This window comes from Bombina bombina, chromosome 2, assembly GCF_027579735.1.
Source record: "Bombina bombina isolate aBomBom1 chromosome 2, aBomBom1.pri, whole genome shotgun sequence".
In the NCBI taxonomy this organism is placed as follows: domain Eukaryota; kingdom Metazoa; phylum Chordata; class Amphibia; order Anura; family Bombinatoridae; genus Bombina; species Bombina bombina.
Window position 1 is genome coordinate 62,806,995 of NC_069500.1, and position 18,268 is coordinate 62,825,262.

At 41.2% G+C, this 18,268-nt stretch overlaps 1 protein-coding gene across 1 annotated transcript in view; it reads left to right on the forward strand.

Annotated features, from left to right (window-relative positions):
* Positions 1-18,268, forward strand: part of KATNAL2 (katanin catalytic subunit A1 like 2) — a 172,574-nt gene that overhangs the window by 59,362 nt on the left and 94,944 nt on the right. Inside the window, exons 3-6 of the mRNA XM_053701085.1 lie at positions 5,108-5,274; positions 8,051-8,096; positions 9,401-9,530; positions 11,603-11,695. Coding sequence (XP_053557060.1) covers positions 5,108-5,274; positions 8,051-8,096; positions 9,401-9,530; positions 11,603-11,695 — 436 coding nt within the window. The remainder of the gene's footprint in view (positions 1-5,107; positions 5,275-8,050; positions 8,097-9,400; positions 9,531-11,602; positions 11,696-18,268) is intronic.

Here is an 18,268-nt window from a genome sequence, read left to right on the forward strand (position 1 = left end):
TAGTAACGCAGCATTTTTGGTCAGGCGCGCTTTTGCATGAACTGCACGGTTTACCATTTGACCCTATTTGCATTTTCCTGATCGCATGGCGACGAAGAAATCCTGGTCCACTGGTGTCTGGTTCTCTGGAGGCGGCAGTGTCCGAGTTATGGAGGATTCTTGGAGACGGATGTCTCTTGATTCAGACTCTGCTTCTTGCGAAGAATATGAATTGGCCCGGGTTATACATGCCCATCAATTATGTTCCGAATGCCGTTTTAGGGTGCTCTGTTCCTTGGGATCGGGGAATCGGGTGCCCACTTAGCCATCCGTCTATTCTATTTCTCACGAGACGTGTTGCCTACGTTCAACTCTTTTACTACGCATGCAGGTAACCCAAATGCTACTTATCCTTTCTAGGGAGTGTGGCCTGTTCCCACCGGAGGTAACAACACGGTTCCGCATGGCCATATCTTTGGCGCTGGGGCATCTGCACCTCCCGGGAGTGTGCTTAGGATATTGTCCTTGTTTAGTTAACCGGGGCTCGTCAGGAGTGGGATCGCCTGGTCTAGTTCAGCTTTCTGGGTGAGCGACTGCCCCTGAGGCCTCAGGGGGTCAACCTTTGGGGCCGATATTTCCTTTTGTCCCGGTGGAAGTATGTTGCACCTTTCATTATATAGACTGGTGCTCCTTCGTGTCCTACTAAGGCACGTTTTTGGCATTGCTGGAGGATCCCACTCTTAATGGGTATGGGGATTCTCAGTCTTACTCTTCGACTGGCTTGCATACATAGACATAAGGGGATGAAGTAATCTTCTTATAGTCCTTTGTTATTTGTGTATCCTTTTCCAGTTCTGAGCTTGGAAGTCTCGGACCCCTGTTTAGCTGTTCCTGCAGGTGTGTCCGTTCTTCCTGGGCGATAACCTACAGATTGCCTTATCTTTTATTTTCATCCGGTGAGGATGAGTTTTATTTGGTTTAAAGCTCATGTTGTGGTGTGATGTTTCCTTCGTGAACTTTCACTTCTGGAATTGATACTCGTGATTTTGTGGTCGCTCTGTTTACAAAAGTCTGTCTGACTGTTCTTTATCCCTCCATCGTTGGGGGAGACTCTCTATGTGGCATTGACAGTGCTGGGGCCCTTGGTTTCAAGCTGGTCCTGACTGGGTACAAATCCTTCTGTCTTTGAGGCCTAGTTCAGACACGTGGCACCTTTTTATGTCCGGTTGGTCCGGTGAGGGCGCCTAGTGATCACAATATGATTTGTGTGATTGTCTTGTTTTACAAGCTTCAACTAGCATTCTGAGAGGACTTGATGGTCCATGGTTGCTTAGGGGCATGGGGGATTGGTTCAGTCCTCATCCCCTTTCAATCTAGTGGGCCGGCACTCTGTTGAGATCCGTGGCGACATGCTCAGTCGTTTCCGAATTTTTCGGGAACTAGAGTGTTCCTTCCCATTGTGGGTTGAAGGCTTGGAGGATTTAGGTCCTTCATACTGCCATTCTTACGGTTTTGCCTTTCACGGTCTCTTGGAAGTGTCCTTTTAGGACTTATTCCTTTTTAGAGGTTCTCTTCCTTTGGGTCGAGACTTTCTGGACTTTGTCCGGTTTTTCGGGCGGCTTTGGCTGCTTAATTAGGAAGTGAAAGCCGTGAGGCTCTGTCTTCCTTCGGGAGTTAGTCGTCTCCATATCAGGGGCGATATGAGGTGTTATCTGGAACGTTAATCTGAAAGGATTATGGAGACTAGCCTTTCTTTCTACTCTCTTTCGGGTGACCCTGTTCTCGTTTTCATTTCCCTTAATGCTGCCCTTGGGGCCTTTGGGCTCTAGAGAAATTGCGTGACTTTGTCGCGGCCTAGTACCTTGCTGGGGGGGTGTTGACCTCCGGCTAAGGGTGTTCTCTTCCCTTTTGGGCTGGGAATTACGAGTGAGTCCTGTACCTGTTCTCCAGGTTTCCCGGTTCTCATCCCCTGTGAGGTCTGATTGCTTCAATCGGGGTATCTTGTGTTCCCTGAGGGTGTCGTTCGTTCTAGAATGATTCTGGGTCCCGGGTCCGGAGTTCTTGTCTTAGATCCTTCTTGGATGTCTGGAGACTTATGATCCGGTAGACTGGTTCGGGACAACCCAGTTTTTTTCAAGGACCCTATGTTGCGACATATGGGCTAGCTCATTGGGCTTGCAAGCAGGTAGGCCAGAATTCTCATCCATCTTCGGGTACTGGTTATAAACTTTTAAGGCCTAACTTGTCCTTTGGACGGAGTGTGCTCCTCTATCGGAAGTTTTTTTTTTCTCTGTTGGGTCAACAGTGGTGTCTGGATGATTTTTCATTCGGTCCGTGTTTTGATCATACTATGGCTTCATGTTTTGTGGTCATATATGCTGTTCTTATCTGTGCCCTTTCCTTTGGTGGGGATAGTTTATCTTCCTTATGAGTTGGGGTTTTCTCTCTCTGGAGGGTCTTTGTCCTGCCCTGTGTGTAGGAGGTTGGATCAGGTGGCTTATTTCTGTAAGGGGCAGCATCTGCTGCTCTGTGGGCTCTGTTCCACCTGTTGGAAATTGATCTCTCTACGTAGAGACTGTCTAAGAGAGTTGTGACAGGTCTTCTTACGGATCTATTGGACTTTTCTCTTTTCCAGGTCCTAGGGGTTCTCCTTGGGAGTGCCTTATTTTGGAGGAGTGGATTGGGTTGGCACCCAAGCTCTGTTGGGGTGGCTGAGTCCCCCCTTTTTTCTTCCATTCCCTGGGGGCTTGTGGTTGGGGTCTTTCTGTCCCCCTGTCTATCAGACATGTCTGTCGCTTGGGCTGGTCTGGGTTTGGAACAGGATCTGAGATCTGTTGCTCTGCTATTTCGTCCTCGGAGTGTTCGAGGTACAGTAAGCCTTTTTGATGTTTCTTCTTTCTCCACATTCAAGATTTGTGGGAAGGACTGGCGGCTCTTAGATAACTTGCAACGTTATCCACTGGTTAGTGGATACTTAGCAATCTGAAGGATCCTATCTTCAGCTGCTTTCTACTTGCCCTGCAGTTTCAGAGTCATTTTTAGATGACTGCAGTGTGCAGTGTTTTTGCTTCAGGTGTTGTTCTTCAGACCTATATGAGGTTGCTGCATGAGGTTTCGTTCTGAATATTTCGGTATTCTGAGATACCTTTTTGCGACTTGGGGACCTTTGTCTTCAGTTGCTTTCTAGAGTGCGGTTGTACTATGTTAGGGGAAGATCCTCTCTCTGTTTCATACTCCCGGCCTTATCCTGTGGTTTCTGTATTTCTGGGGTCTGGGTGTTGCCTCCCCTTGTTTCTATGAGACTGGTTGGGTCTCTGTTAGCCTGACCCGGTTTCTCAGGTTTTTGCTCTGTGTTTTTATTTAGGACTCGTGCCCTTTTTAGTTTTTTTTTTTTTTTTCTGGAGTTCCTTATGCTAGCTGGAAGCTAGCTCAGCATACTAATGCACTGTGGCTACTCTGCATTGTAGCAAACCGAGGGTTGCAAGTTCGATCCCCAAGGAGGTCTACTCAGCCTTTCCTCCTTTCGAGGTTGATAAAATGAGCAGCACCCGCTAATGGGGATATAAATTGCTATGGACAAGACACCACATATAAACAGTAAGTTATGGGTGTCCTGGTGCATGGAGGTTTTTATCAATTTAAATGAATGTCAAAAGTAATACACCGTAAACCTTGTCCTGCAACCCCATATTTAGGCAAAACAAATACTATAGCTGGGAACCTCCCTTCCCCAAATATAACTGAGAACACAAAAATAATAAATCGTTTATTAGGGCATACACAAATTAAATGTTCAGAGCCTACAACAAGGAACCCTGTATAAGCAATATCAATGCCAGCTCCAACTTGGTATCGGGTGTTTAAACAGAATATCGAGATGACGTTCATCCGATTCTCACCCTCTCTCGCCAGTTACTGGCGTCTGTAGTTTCTAGGTCACAACTGTACTGTGCATCCGCTTCCACCGGTTCCGTCACTGACTGGGTTGTGCTGCTAATACCGAGTCTGGTGTCCCCTAGTTCTTTTGGCAATTCTGTCCGCACACAGTCACCAGCATGTATTGTAATAAGTAAAATAGGGTATAGCGCTGCCACACCGAGGAAAATATGGCTACACAATAAGCTGAAACGTTATTGCTAGCTCATAGCGTGTCATCCAGCTCTTACTGCTGGTAAGCCCCCTAGTTTTCCTCTACCATGGTCCAGTGAGCTTGATCTCTAGGAGGGCCAAGGCTAATTTGGAACATTACTTCAATACCGGGTATATGTACACATTGAGTGAAGGGAGGACGTTATATATCCCTGTGCAACACTAAGGAACTTTGTGTATTGTGGGTTATTGGAACGGCAACAATTTCACTCACTTGGCAAGTTTTTGTTACTTTGTGCTAATTGCACAACTGAGACTTACTTTTATGTGGGTTATCATAATGGTAACAATTCCACATACTTGTGGGAGGAGACTTTTTTACAACAATGGACTCTAGTAAAGACAGCCCACTTTAGTTCATGCATTGAATGAGATTTGTATTGATATCTTTGCATTGATATTTTTTATATAGGGATCCCTGTTGTAGGCTCTGAACATTTAATTTGTGTATGCCCTAATAAATGATTTATTATTTTTGATTATTTTTGTGTTCTCAGTTATATTTGGGGAAGGGAGGTTCCCAGTTATTTCATTTGTTTTGCCTAAATATGGGGTTGCAGGACAAGGTTTACTGTGTGAAAAAATAAAGTTCCAAAAGAGACGAATAAGCCTTGTTCCTTATAAAAAAAAGATCAATCTTTTATTAATGGGTAAAAGTAGCATCTCAAAACAACGACCGTGAGACAAGCCAATAGACTATCAGAATGTAAGAGCACAGTTATATATACACTACTGTGAAAAAGGTTTAGGCTGGTGTAACAAAAGTGATTAAACAGAAGAAAAATCTAAATGAATTTAATATTTGGTGTGAGCACTCTTTGACCTCAAAAGAGCATCAATTCTTACGGATATTTATTAACTGCACTGATGAACATTGTCCCATCTGTGTGTATTATGCCATGAGGGGCACTTACTGTAGGAGCTGTATATTATATACACTGGGCGTAATTACAGATCATGCTTTGCTTTCACCTTCCAGGTACATGGATTCTGCAAATGCTCTAGAACAAGAAACCAAGCTTGGTCTGGGGCGTTATGAAGTTTGTGACAACATTGATCTCGAGACCATTTTAATGGAATATGAAAGCTATTATTATATCAAATTTCAGAAATACCCTAAAGTTACTAAAAAGGCTGTAGATAATGGTAAGTTTCCTAAATCCCCTTATTTATTGGTATTATTATGTGTTCTATTGATAAAGCTATTTGTTCAAGCTCTGAGTTTCATTAGATTAGTCCTGTTTTTTAAAAAACAGTACATTAAAGAAGAATTAAAGAGAGGTTGTTTTGCATTAATTTATTTGTAATACGTAAAAGTACAATATATGTAAAATATTGCCTTTTTCCACATCGCCTAAATGCCTATATGAGGACTTTAATCTCAGACTTTTATCTCCACCATAATTTTAATGTGTGTGTGTTTCTGCAACCTACCTACCCGCCACAATAAGCTTTAACCTCCCCAGCCATCTACTACAATAAACCTTATGTTACCTGGCTCAAGTAATAGTAATAACTTGTATAGAAAAGTGCTGGTCTCACTACACAACAGCATTATCCCCCAACACTCAGTGCCCCACCTCTACACCTAAGGTCAAGCCTTCAAATCCAAACTCCCAATTAAAAAAATAAAAAGATAAAACCTCCCCTATTTATCTTTGTTAATACTTAGCTCCTTTCCAGGAGAGCATACTGTGTGATATCTAAATCAGGACATTTTAACTTTGACCTTCATTTCTCTTTAATGTTCGGTTTAGGGTTATTTAAATGGAAACTGTACTGTAAATTTTTAATGTGCTCTCATTAATCCATTTTACCTTTTGGAGTGTATTAATCGTTTATAAACGGCTCCTTTAACTTTATTTTGTAATATGAAATAACAGTTTTTACCTGCTGAATCCGCCACATATATTGAAAATTTCAATACTGCAGTATTGGCTATACAGGGAGTGCAGAATTATTAGGCAAATGAGTATTTTGACCACATCATCCTCTTTATGCATGTTGTTTTACTCCAAGCTGTATAGGCTCGAAAGCCTACTACCAATTAAGCATATTAGGTGATGTGCATCTCTGTAATGAGAAGGGGTGTGGTCTAATGACATCAACACCCTATATCAGGTGTGCATAATTATTAGGCAACTTCCTTTTCTTTGGCAAAATGGGTCAAAAGAAGGACTTGACAGGCTCAGAAAAGTCAAAAATAGTGAGATATCTTGCAGAGGGATGCAGCACTCTTAAAATTGCAAAGCTTCTGAAGCGTGATCATCGAACAATCAAGCGTTTCATTCAAAATAGTCAACAGGGTCGCAAGAAGTGTGTGGAAAAACCAAGGCGCAAAAATAACTGCTCATGAACTGAGAAAAGTCAAGCGTGCAGCTGCCAAGATGCCACTTGCCACCAGTTTGGCCATTTGGAGTGCCCAAAAGCACAAGGTGTGCAATACTCAGAGACATGGCCAAGGTAAGAAAGGCTGAAAGACGACCACCACTGAACAAGACACACAAGCTGAAACGTCAAGACTGGGCCAAGAAATATCTCAAGACTGATTTTTCTAAGGTTTTATGGACTGATGAAATGAGAGTGAGTCTTGATGAGCCAGATGGATGGGCCCGTGGCTGGATTGGTAAAGGGCAGAGAGCTCCAGTCCGACTCAGACACCAGCAAGGTGGAGGTGGAGTACTGGTTTGGGCTGGTATCATCAAAGATGAGCTTGTGGGGCCTTTTCGGGTTGAGGATGGAGTCAAGCTCAACTCCCAGTCCTACTACCAGTTTCTGGAAGACACCTTCTTCAAGCAGTGGTACAGGAAGAAGTCTGCATCCTTCAAGAAAAACATGATTTTCATGCAGGACAATGCTCCATCACACGCGTCCAAGTACTCCACAGCGTGGCTGGCAAGAAAGGGTATAAAAGAAGAAAATCTAATGACATGGCCTCCTTGTTCACCTGATCTGAACCCCATTGAGAACCTGTGGTCCATCATCAAATGTGAGATTTACAAGGAGGGAAAACAGTACACCTCTCTGAACAGTGTCTGGGAGGCTGTGGTTGCTGCTGCATGCAATGTTGATGGTGAACAGATCAAAACACTGACAGAATCCATGGATGGCAGGCTTTTGAGTGTCCTTGCAAAGAAAGGTGGCTATATTGGTCACTGATTTGTTTTTGTTTTGTTTTTGAATGTCAGAAATGTATATTTGTGAATGTTGAGATGTTATATTGGTTTCACTGGTAAAAATAAATAATTGAAATGGGTATATATTTGTTTTTTGTTAAGTTGCCTAATAATTATGCACAGTAATAGTCACCTGCACACACAGATATCCCCCTAAAATAGCTATAACTAAAAACAAACTAAAAACTACTTCCAAAACTATTCAGCTTTGATATTAATGAGTTTTTTGGGTTCATTGAGAACATGGTGGTTGTTCAATAATAAAATTAATCCTCAAAAATACATCTTGCCTAATAATTCTGCACTCCCTGTAGAAACGTGATGTAAACAAGACACAGGAGCAGAAATCAACCTTCCAGTAGGAGAAAAAGCCTAGCCCCCTTGAAAGGGTGTTCCTGTAGCCTCTTTGAATACAATCATCTCTGGTCAGCTGCTTGCTTGAGTACACTGTTTACACTTTTAAGTCTCCTTTGCCTTCAGACCCTGCCTCTATTGTCCTATATGATGTCTAGGCAGTGCTGCTGCTGGACAGCTGAAATCAGTCATTTTCAGCGCCTTATTTATTCATTTTTTTATTAAATCAGTAACAGTAGATGATCAGCATGTCATTGTGCTGTTGCTTGGGGGTAATATTGGCAATATAGGCATGCTGTATACTTTATACGGGACTTCACCTGCATATCACACAGAAAAAAAGGGGGAAAAATGCATCTCTGCTTTCTAAATGTAATTCTATTTTCTTTTAGATAACAGACTTCAGTACAAGCCTCACAGTGGAGGAAAACTAAGAAGGTAATGCTTGTACTGCACTCCTTACCAACCAAAGTGATAATAGATTAATTTACATACACACACACACACACACACACACACACACATATATATATATATATATATATATATATATATATATATATATATATATATATATATATATATATATATATATATAATTTTTATTTATTTTTTCTCTCCTGGTAATGGAAGTGTGTGTGTGTGTTATGGGTAAAGTCAGATTTTGGGTAATCCTTGGATTACCTGGGGAAAACGGATATTACCCAAGCAGCTGTGGGTAAAGCCTGATGTAAGATAATAAATCCCCTGCGAGTGCATGTGCTCCATCAAGTCAGTGCATCAAACATATATACGATGTAATGTAATTCCAATTGATAAACCAATAAAAAAAAAAACAACCTAACTACATACTGGCAGGCTTCCTGCCAGTACCTTTAGATGGTGGTGACCAGTGGGGGTGAGGGAGGTAAGAAAGCTGTTTCAGAGGGATCAGGTAGGGATCAGGGGGTGGGAGGGTAATCCCTACACTAAAGTTACCTGATTAATCCCTTCACTGCTAAGAATTATAGGAGTGTGGTGCACAGCTGCAATTAGCGGCATTCTAATTACCAAAAAACTGAGGCTGCTATTTCTGAACAATACCTTGGGTTGTCTTCTTAATAAAATGTATGTAGTTTTGACAGGTAAATAAATAAAATAAAAAAACAAGGCTCTATTTCTGTTTAAATGGAGTGATAGCAAAGATGCTAAAAGTTCTTCTCTGAAAGTCCCTGTAGCGGAGGGGTTGAACTGAGTTTACTCCTTTTTTGGTCTTAATTTCAAAAACTACTGAACCCATTTACTTCATATTTTTGGTTTGTAGTGATTAGGAGCCCATGATAAAATGCTAATTTGTTTAATAAACTCGAGTGTTTTAACATTTGTAAAATGTGGTTATAACTGAATGTTTGTGCTTAACCTATAACTTCTTCACTAGCTAACTGTATATGTAGTATAATGTTAGGTTTGGAAGTCAAATGGTGTGTGTTTAACGCTCTGTTGTTTATAATGTGCTGCTCTTTGTATGGAAATATCAGACTCGGTTTTGCTTTTGTGACAAATTCTTACTGTACGTAGTAACATTTATGCATCATTAATTCTGTGCCTAGTACAGTACATTGATCATTTGTACATTTTATTGTGTTATTCAACCTCCAGACAAGTGATTTGTTTGGTGACCAGACATGTTTTTCTATTATCATCTCAACTTGATAGCACTTTTATTGTGCTGACTTTAATGCAAGAAAAACTTTGTGCCACAGAACCTGTAGTAACGCATCTCAAGGTCTTCCAAGAATTGGACCACATCGTATAGTGCAAAGACCAAAGTCTACATCTAACACGAGATCGTCAGAGCATCGTAGAGCACCTCAAAAAGAAAGTCCTAAGCAGGTGAATGGGTTAGTGTACGTCATTTGTTTCACAGATTGCAGGTGTCCTTAGGGTATAGTTTAATATCAGTTAAACCAACTTATTTAGATTTATTGAATGCTGTCTGAGCTTCTCAGGTAACAATGTGATCATCAGAGAAAAGGTATAAGTTCTAGGTATGTGTCCTGTTTGTCATTGCAGGAAATGTTTACCCTCGATGAGAAAACAATACGTGCTCTATCTGAATCATGAACGTTTTTAACTTTTATATCCCTTTAAATCAGGTGTATCAAGCTCATTGTATCCGGGGGCCACTGGCCTAGTGTTCTTCTCCCATAAAGGGCCACTTTAACAGAGTGAGTGCTCTGAAACTTGATATACTAGAAACTGGAAGTGACATTTACCCAAGTAGTAGTGCATGGTAGGAGCTGTAAACCACAATAGACATACACAGTGTATATTTATCTTGTGAGTGCCAAGTGAAGTGATCACTCTGGAACTGAATAAAAGGTGACATTTATCCAAGAAGTGCATAATGGGAGTCTACACTGTCCAATGCTTGTCTTTATATTTATCTTGTCAGTGCCTATATAGAATATCAACTTCTTACATCTCTTAGAACCGAATATCAACTTCTTACATCTCTTAGAACCCTAAAAAAATTGATGGGGCCAAATTAATAATTTAAACTATCTTTAGCGCCACGCATGGCCACAGGGCTGGTACTTAAAAAAAAATAAAAAAAAAATAAATCTTAAGGTTCCTTTCAAGCAGTGGTTTTAAATATATTACCTTCAAAACATCAGTATTCCAAATATACATTATTATTATTATTATCATACTTCTTGACATGCCTCTTAACCCTTTTATGCCGAAGTTCTGATGTAAACACTTGCTGGAAAAATGAAATCACTCAATCGTCGATGCAATCACACAATCAGATCATGGGGGACTGCCTATGATGCTAGGCATGTCCCCCAGTCCAATTTTTCATTCCCTAAAAGGAGTAGGCTGCAGGATGCCATATAAGGTAGGACGTTTCATGCCTTCCTAATGTCATTAAAGCCCAATGCTTTTAGGACAGCATGGAACGTCCTAACAGCGTGAAACGTTTAAATATGTTATTATTATACTTTATTTATAAGCTCCAACATATTCCGAAGTGCTGGCCATGGGTACAATTAGCTTAAAAAAAAACAATGTTACAAAACTTGTAAGAGACAAGACAAAATTTGATAAACACAGGAGGAATTGAGGGCCCTATTCCCCATAGGGACAAACATGTCTTTAGGGAGCGTTTAAGGTAGATTAGGGGAGAGGCTGACAGTGTAAGGAAGTGCGTTGGTATTTATCTCCTTTACTGCTGCCAGTTAGGGACAGATATAAAGGAGCTCTTGCAATGATCATGCAATTATTCAGTAGAATGTTGCAAGGTCAGTGCTTTTGCACAAGGTACTGCAGCCACTCTTAGCGGTAATTTCAAAATTAAAAACAGGCAAAATAAATAATGACAGTAAACTGCACTGTTTCTATGCATAAATATTTTATAGACAACATTTTAGTGTTTTATTAAACTGTGGAAATCACATTCAATGTTTCCCACTTCATTTGCATTGAGTATAAATATTTGTAATAAGCAATCTTAAAGAACTAGTTTAGATTATGGTTAATGTGTGTTTAATTAAAAATAATACAAAAACTCCACAAAACATGAAAATAATTTACATTCTATATTCCTTGTCTGCAGTTTACAGAAATTGCTGTTAACTTTAGAAAGTTCAACTTAATGAAGCATTTTCTTACAATATATGGTCATTTTAAAATGTTCCAAATCCATTATGGTTTTTATTTTACATCTGTAGTCTTTAACCATTTGAGGCATCTTATATTCTAATGCACCTTATATACAGAAAAATATGGCATTTGCCTGCTGCTTTTTCTGATACTGTAGATTATGACTTTATTTCTAAACACACAAAACAAACACTTAAATTTCTATGCCTCGTACAAGTTTAGTTATTTTGTATGTATTCTGTATATGTTATATTTCTGTTATTGTATTTCTCTTTCAAATATAATATTTTTTTCTGCAGGAAAATGAATATAGTAATTCCTCAGAGGTCTCTGAATTTGGTCTCAATGTGTCATCAATTAACAAGAGTGGTGAAGGCGGACAACCAAAAAGGGTCAGTATGTGAATAAACAAACCTCATTCTGACAATAGTTTTTAACTTTTAATGTTTTAATTCCTAAGCAATGTATTATGATATATATTTTTTTCTTTTTAAGCCATATTGTTATTGTAAAAAATTGGATTAAATTCCTATGTTGTGCAATAAAATTAATAGTTGAAGAAAATAGTTATTTCTTTTTTTAAGACACGATGAGTCCACGAATCATCTTAATTACTAATGGGACACTTACCCCCCGGTCAGCAGGAGGAGACAAAGAGCACAACAGCAGAGCTGCCAAATAGCTCCACCCATCCCTCACACACCAGTCATTCTCTTTGCCTACGTTAGTGATAGGAAGAGGTAACGTGAGGTGTTAGTTTCTCCAACATTGGTGTGTCCGGTCCACGGCGTCATCCTTACTTGTGGGATATTCTCTTCCCCAACAGGAAATGGCAAAGAGTCCCAGCAAAGCTGGTCACATGATCCCTCCTAGGCTCCGCCCACCCCAGTCATTCTCTTTGCCGTTGCACAGGCAACATCTCCACGGAGATGGTTAAGAGTTTTTTGTAGTTTTATTCTTCTATCAAGTGTTTGTTAATTTAAAATAGTGCTGGTATGTACTATTTACTCTGAAACAGAAAAGGATGAAGATTTCTGTTTGTAAGAGGAAGATGATTTTTAGCAGACAGTAACTAAAATCGATTGCTGTTTCCACACAGGACTGTTGAGATGAAGTAACTTCAGTTGGGGGAAACAGTTAGCAGTCTTTTCTGCTTAAGGTATGACTAGCCATATTTCTAACAAGACTGTGTAATGCTGGAAGGCTGTCATTTCCCCTCATGGGGACCGGTAAGCCATTTTCTTAGTTAAACATAAAAGAATAAAGGGCTTCAAAAAGGGCTTAAAAACTGGTAGACATTTTTCTGGGCTAAAACAATTGCTTTACTAGGCATATTATGCAGATTCTAACTAATTATTGGTATTATAATCTTGGGGAACGTTTAGAAAAACGGCAGGCACTGTGTTGGACACCTTTTTCAGATGGGGGCCTTTCTAGTTATAGACAGAGCCTCATTCTGGGACTGTATATGGGTTAAATGTAAAAACGGCTCCGGTTCCGTTAATGTAAGGGTTAAAGCTCTGAAATTTGGTGTGCAATACTTTTAATGCTTTAAGACACTGTGGTGAAATTTTGGTGAATTTTGAACAATTCCTTCATACTTTTTCACATATTCAGTAATAAAGTGTTTTCAGTTTGAAATTTAAAGTGACAGTAACGGTTTTATTTTAAAACGTTTTTTGTGCTTTGTTGACAAGTTTAAGCCTGTTTAACATTTCTGTACCATCAGATAAGCTATGTTCTATATGTATGAAAGCCAATGTGTCTCCCCATTTAAATTTATGTGATAATTGTGCCATAGTGTCCAAACAAAGTAAGGACAGTAATGCAACAGATAATGATATTGCCCAAGATGATTCCTCAAATGAGGGGAGTAAACATGATACTACATCATCCCCTACTGTGTCTACACCAGTTATGCCCACACAGGAGGCCCCTAGTACATCTAGTGCGCCAATACTTATTACCATGCAACAATTAACGGCTGTAATGGATAACTCCATAGCAAATCTTTTATCCAAAATGCCTACTTATCAGAGAAAGCACGATTGCTCTGTTTTAAACACTGAAGAGCAAGAGGACGCTGATGATAACTGTTCTGACATACCCTCACACCAATCTCAAGGGGCCATGAGGGAGGTTTTGTCTGATGGAGAAATCTCAGATTCAGGAAAAATTTCTCATCAAGCTGAACCTGATGTTGTGACATTTAAATTTAAATTAGAACATCTCCGCGCACTGCTTAAGGAGGTGTTATCTACTCTGGATGATTGTGACAATTTGGTCATTCCAGAGAAATTATGTAAGATGGACAAGTTCCTAGAGGTTCCGGTGCCCCCCGACGCGTTTCCTATACCCAAGCGGGTGGCGGACATAGTTAATAAAGAGTGGGAAAGGCCCGGCATACCTTTTGTTCCCCCCCCTATATTTAAGAAATTATTTCCTATAGTCGACCCCAGAAAGGACTTATGGCAGACAGTCCCCAAGGTCGAGGGGGCGGTTTCTACTCTAAACAAACGCACTACTATTCCTATCGAAGATAGTTGTGCTTTCAAAGATCCTATGGATAAGAAATTAAAGGGTTTGCTTAAAAAGATTTTTGTACAGCAAGGTTACCTTCTACAACCAATTTCATGCATTGTTCCTGTCACTACGGCAGCGTGTTTCTGGTTCGAGGAACTAGAAAAATCGCTCAGTAAAGAATCTTCGTATGAGGAGGTTATGGACAGAGTTCAAGCACTTAAATTGGCTAACTCTTTTGTTTTAGATGCCGCTTTGCAATTAGCTAGATTAGCGGCGAAAAATTCAGGGTTTTCTGTCGTGGCTAAAGTCTTGGTCAGCGGATGTGTCTTCCAAGACAAAATTGCTTAACATTCCTTTCAAAGGTAAAACATTATTTGGACCTGATTTGAAAGAGATTATTTCAGACATCACTGGGGGAAAGGGCCACGCCCTCCCACAGGATAGGTCTTTTAAGGCTAATAATAAGCCTAATTTTCGTCCCTTTCGCAGAAACGGACCAGTCTCTAATTCTGTATCCTCTAAGCAAGAGGGTAATACTTCACAACCCAAACCAGCCTGGAAACCAATGCAAGGCTGGAACAAGGGTAAGCAGGCCAAGAAGCCTACCACTGCTACCAAAACAGCATGAAGGGATAGCCCCCGATCCGGGACCGGATCTAGTGGGGGGCAGACTTTCTCTCTTTGCTCAGGCTTGGGCAAGAGATGTTCAGGATCCTTGGGCGCTAGAAATAGTTTCTCAAGGTTATCTCCTGGAATTCAAGGAACTACCCCCAAGGGGAAGGTTCCACAGGTCTCAATTATCTTCAAACCAAATAAAGAGACAGGCATTCTTACATTGTGTAGAAGACCTGTTAAAGATGGGAGTGATACATCCAGTTCCAATAAGAGAACAAGGAATGGGATTTTATTCCAATCTGTTCATAGTTCCCAAAAAAGAGGGAACATTCAAACCAATTTTGGATCTAAAGATCCTAAACAAATTTCTCAGGGTACCATCGTTCAAAATGGAAACTATTCGAACGATCCTACCTACTATCCAGGAAAATCAATTTATGACTACCGTGGATTTAAAGGATGCGTACCTACATATTCCTATCCACAAGGAACATCATCAGTTCCTAAGGTTTGCTTTTCTGGACAAGCATTACCAGTTTATGGCACTTCCATTTGGATTAGCCACTGCTCCAAGGATTTTCACAAAGGTACTAGGGTCCCTTCTAGCGGTTCTAAGACCAAGGGGCATTGCAGTAGTACCTTACTTGGACGACATCCTGATTCAAGCGTCGTCCCTGTCAAAAGCAAAGGCTCATACGGACATCGTCCTAGCCTTTCTCAGATCTCACGGATGGAAGGTGAACAAAAAAAAAAAAGTTCTCTGTCCCCGTCAACAAGAGTTCCCTTCTTGGGAACAATGATAGATTCCTTAGAAATGAGGATTTTTCTGACAGAGGTCAGAAAATCAAAACTTCTAAGCTCTTGTCAAGTACTTCATTCTGTTCCTCGTCCTTCCATAGCGCAGTGCATGGAAGTAATAGGATTGATGGTTGCAACAATGGACATAGTTCCTTTTGCACAAATTCATCTAAGACCATTACAACTGTGCATGCTCATACAGTGGAATGGGGATTATACAGACTTGTCTCCGACGATTCAAGTAGATCAAAAGACCAGAGATTCACTCCGTTGGTGGCTGACCCTGGACAATCTGTCACAGGGAATGAGCTTCCGCAGACCAGAGTGGGTCATTGTCACGACCGACCCCAGCCTAGTGGGCTGGGGCGCGGTCTGGGAATCCCTGAAAGCTCAGGGTCTATGGTCTCGGGAAGAGTCTCTTCTCCCGATAAACATTCTGGAACTGAGAGCGATATTCAATGCTCTCAGAGCTTGGCCTCAACTAGCAAAGGCCAAATTCATAAGGTTTCAGTCAGACAACATGACGACCGTTGCATATATCAATCATCAGGGGGGAACAAGGACTTCCCTGGCGATGAAAGAAGTGACCAAGATAATTCAATGGGCGGAGGATCACTCCTGCCACTTGTCTGCGATCCACATCCCAGGAGTGGAAAATTGGGAAGCGGATTTTCTGAGTCGTCAGACATTCCATCCGGGGGAGTGGGAACTCCATCCGGAAATCTTTGCCCAAATAACTCAATTATGGGGCATTCCAGACATGGATCTGATGGCGTCTCGTCAGAACTTCAAGGTTCCTTGCTACGGGTCCAGATCCAGGGATCCCAAGGCGACCCTAGTTGATGCACTAGTAGCACCTTGGACCTTCAACCTAGCTTATGTATTCCCACCGTTTCCTCTCATTCCCAGGCTGGTAGCCAGGATCAATCAGGAGAGGGCCTCGGTGATCTTGATAGCTCCTGCGTGGCCACACAGGACTTGGTATGCAGACCTGGTGAATATGTCATCGGCTCCACCATGGAAGCTACCTTTGAGACAGGACCTTCTTGTTCAGGGTCCATTCGAACATCCGAATCTGGTTTTCCTCCAACTGACGGCTTGGAGATTGAACGCTTGATTTTATCAAAGCGTGGGTTTTCAGATTCTGTAATAGATACTCTGATTCAGGCTAGAAAGCCTGTAACTAGAAAAATTTACCATAAAATATGGAAAAAATATATCTGTTGGTGTGAATCTAAAGGATTCCCATGGAACAAGATAAAAATTCCTAAGATTCTATCCTTTCTACAAGAAGATTTGGAGAAAGGATTATCTGCAAGTTCTCTGAAGGGACAGATCTCTGCTTTATCTGTTTTACTTCACAAAAGACTGGCAGCTGTTCCAGATGTTCAAGCATTTGTTCAGGCTCTGGTTAGGATCAAGCCTGTTTACAGACCTTTGACTCCTCCCTGGAGTCTAAATCTAGTTCTTTCAGTTCTTCAAGGGGTTCCGTTTGAACCCTTACATTCCGTAGATATTAAGTTATTATCTTGGAAAGTTTTGTTTTTGGTTGCAATTTCTTCTGCTAGAAGAGTTTCAGAGTTATCTGCTCTGCAGTGTTCTCCGCCCTATCTGGTGTTCCATGCAGATAAGGTGGTTTTGCGTACTAAGCCTGGTTTTCTTCCGAAAGTTGTTTCCAACAAAAATATTAACCAGGAGATAGTTGTACCTTCTTTGTGTCCGAATCCAGTTTCAAAGAAGGAACGTTTGTTACACAATTTGGACGTAGTCCGTGCTCTAAAATTCTATTTAGAGGCTACTAAAGATTTCAGACAAACATCTTCCTTGTTTGTTGTTTATTCTGGTAAAAGGAGAGGTCAAAAAGCGACTTCTACCTCTCTTTCCTTTTGGCTTAAAAGCATTATCCGATTGGCTTATGAGACTGCCGGACGGCAGCCTCCTGAAAGAATCACAGCTCACTCCACTAGGGCTGTGGCTTCCACATGGGCCTTCAAGAACGAGGCTTCTGTTGACCAGATATGTAAGGCAGCGACTTGGTCTTCACTGCACACTTTTGCCAAATTTTACAAATTTGATACTTTTGCTTCTTCGGAGGCTATTTTTGGGAGAAAGGTTTTGCAAGCCGTGGTGCCTTCCATTTAGGTGACCTGATTTGCTCCCTCCCTTCATCCGTGTCCTAAAGCTTTGGTATTGGTTCCCACAAGTAAGGATGACACCGTGGACCGGACACACCAATGTTGGAGAAAACAGAATTTATGCTTACCTGATAAATTACTTTCTCCAACGGTGTGTCCGGTCCACGGCCCGCCCTGGTTTTTTAATCAGGTCTGATGAATTATTTTCTCTAACTACAGTCACCACGGTATCATATGGTTTCTCCTATATATATTTCCTCCTGTCCGTCGGTCGAATGACTGGGGTGGGCGGAGCCTAGGAGGGATCATGTGACCAGCTTTGCTGGGACTCTTTGCCATTTCCTGTTGGGGAAGAGAATATCCCACAAGTAAGGATGACGCCGTGGACCGGACACACCGTTGGAGAAAGTAATTTATCAGGTAAGCATAAATTCTGTTTTTAGATTCTTCAATCAAGAGTTTATTATTTTTAAAGTAGTGCCAGAGTGTGCTGCTTTGTTCTAGGGTGTAGCCATAGTCCATATCAGTCTCTACAGTAGAGCCTATGGTGGCTTTAGAGCAATGGGAACTTGTGGGACATAATTCTCACTGCGCCTCCCATATATTTATGCTGCCCTAACCCTGATAGCCTAAGCAAGATTACTCAGGCTTTATCTTTCTCCACAGGGCTATGGGAGGGAGAGGACCTCCTAAACCTGCTGAGCTGCCTTGCTGTCGGGCAGAATACAAAAGGTAAGTGCTGACTTTTTATTCTGGGTCTGGGTGTCAGTAGAAGTGGAGCACTTATTGATCTGGGACTTATCTCCTAAATACTAAAGGAGGGGTTTTTCAGCGACAGCACATTATAAGCAGGCACTGGGGCTGAGGAGAAAAATAAGTTGTTTTATATCTGGG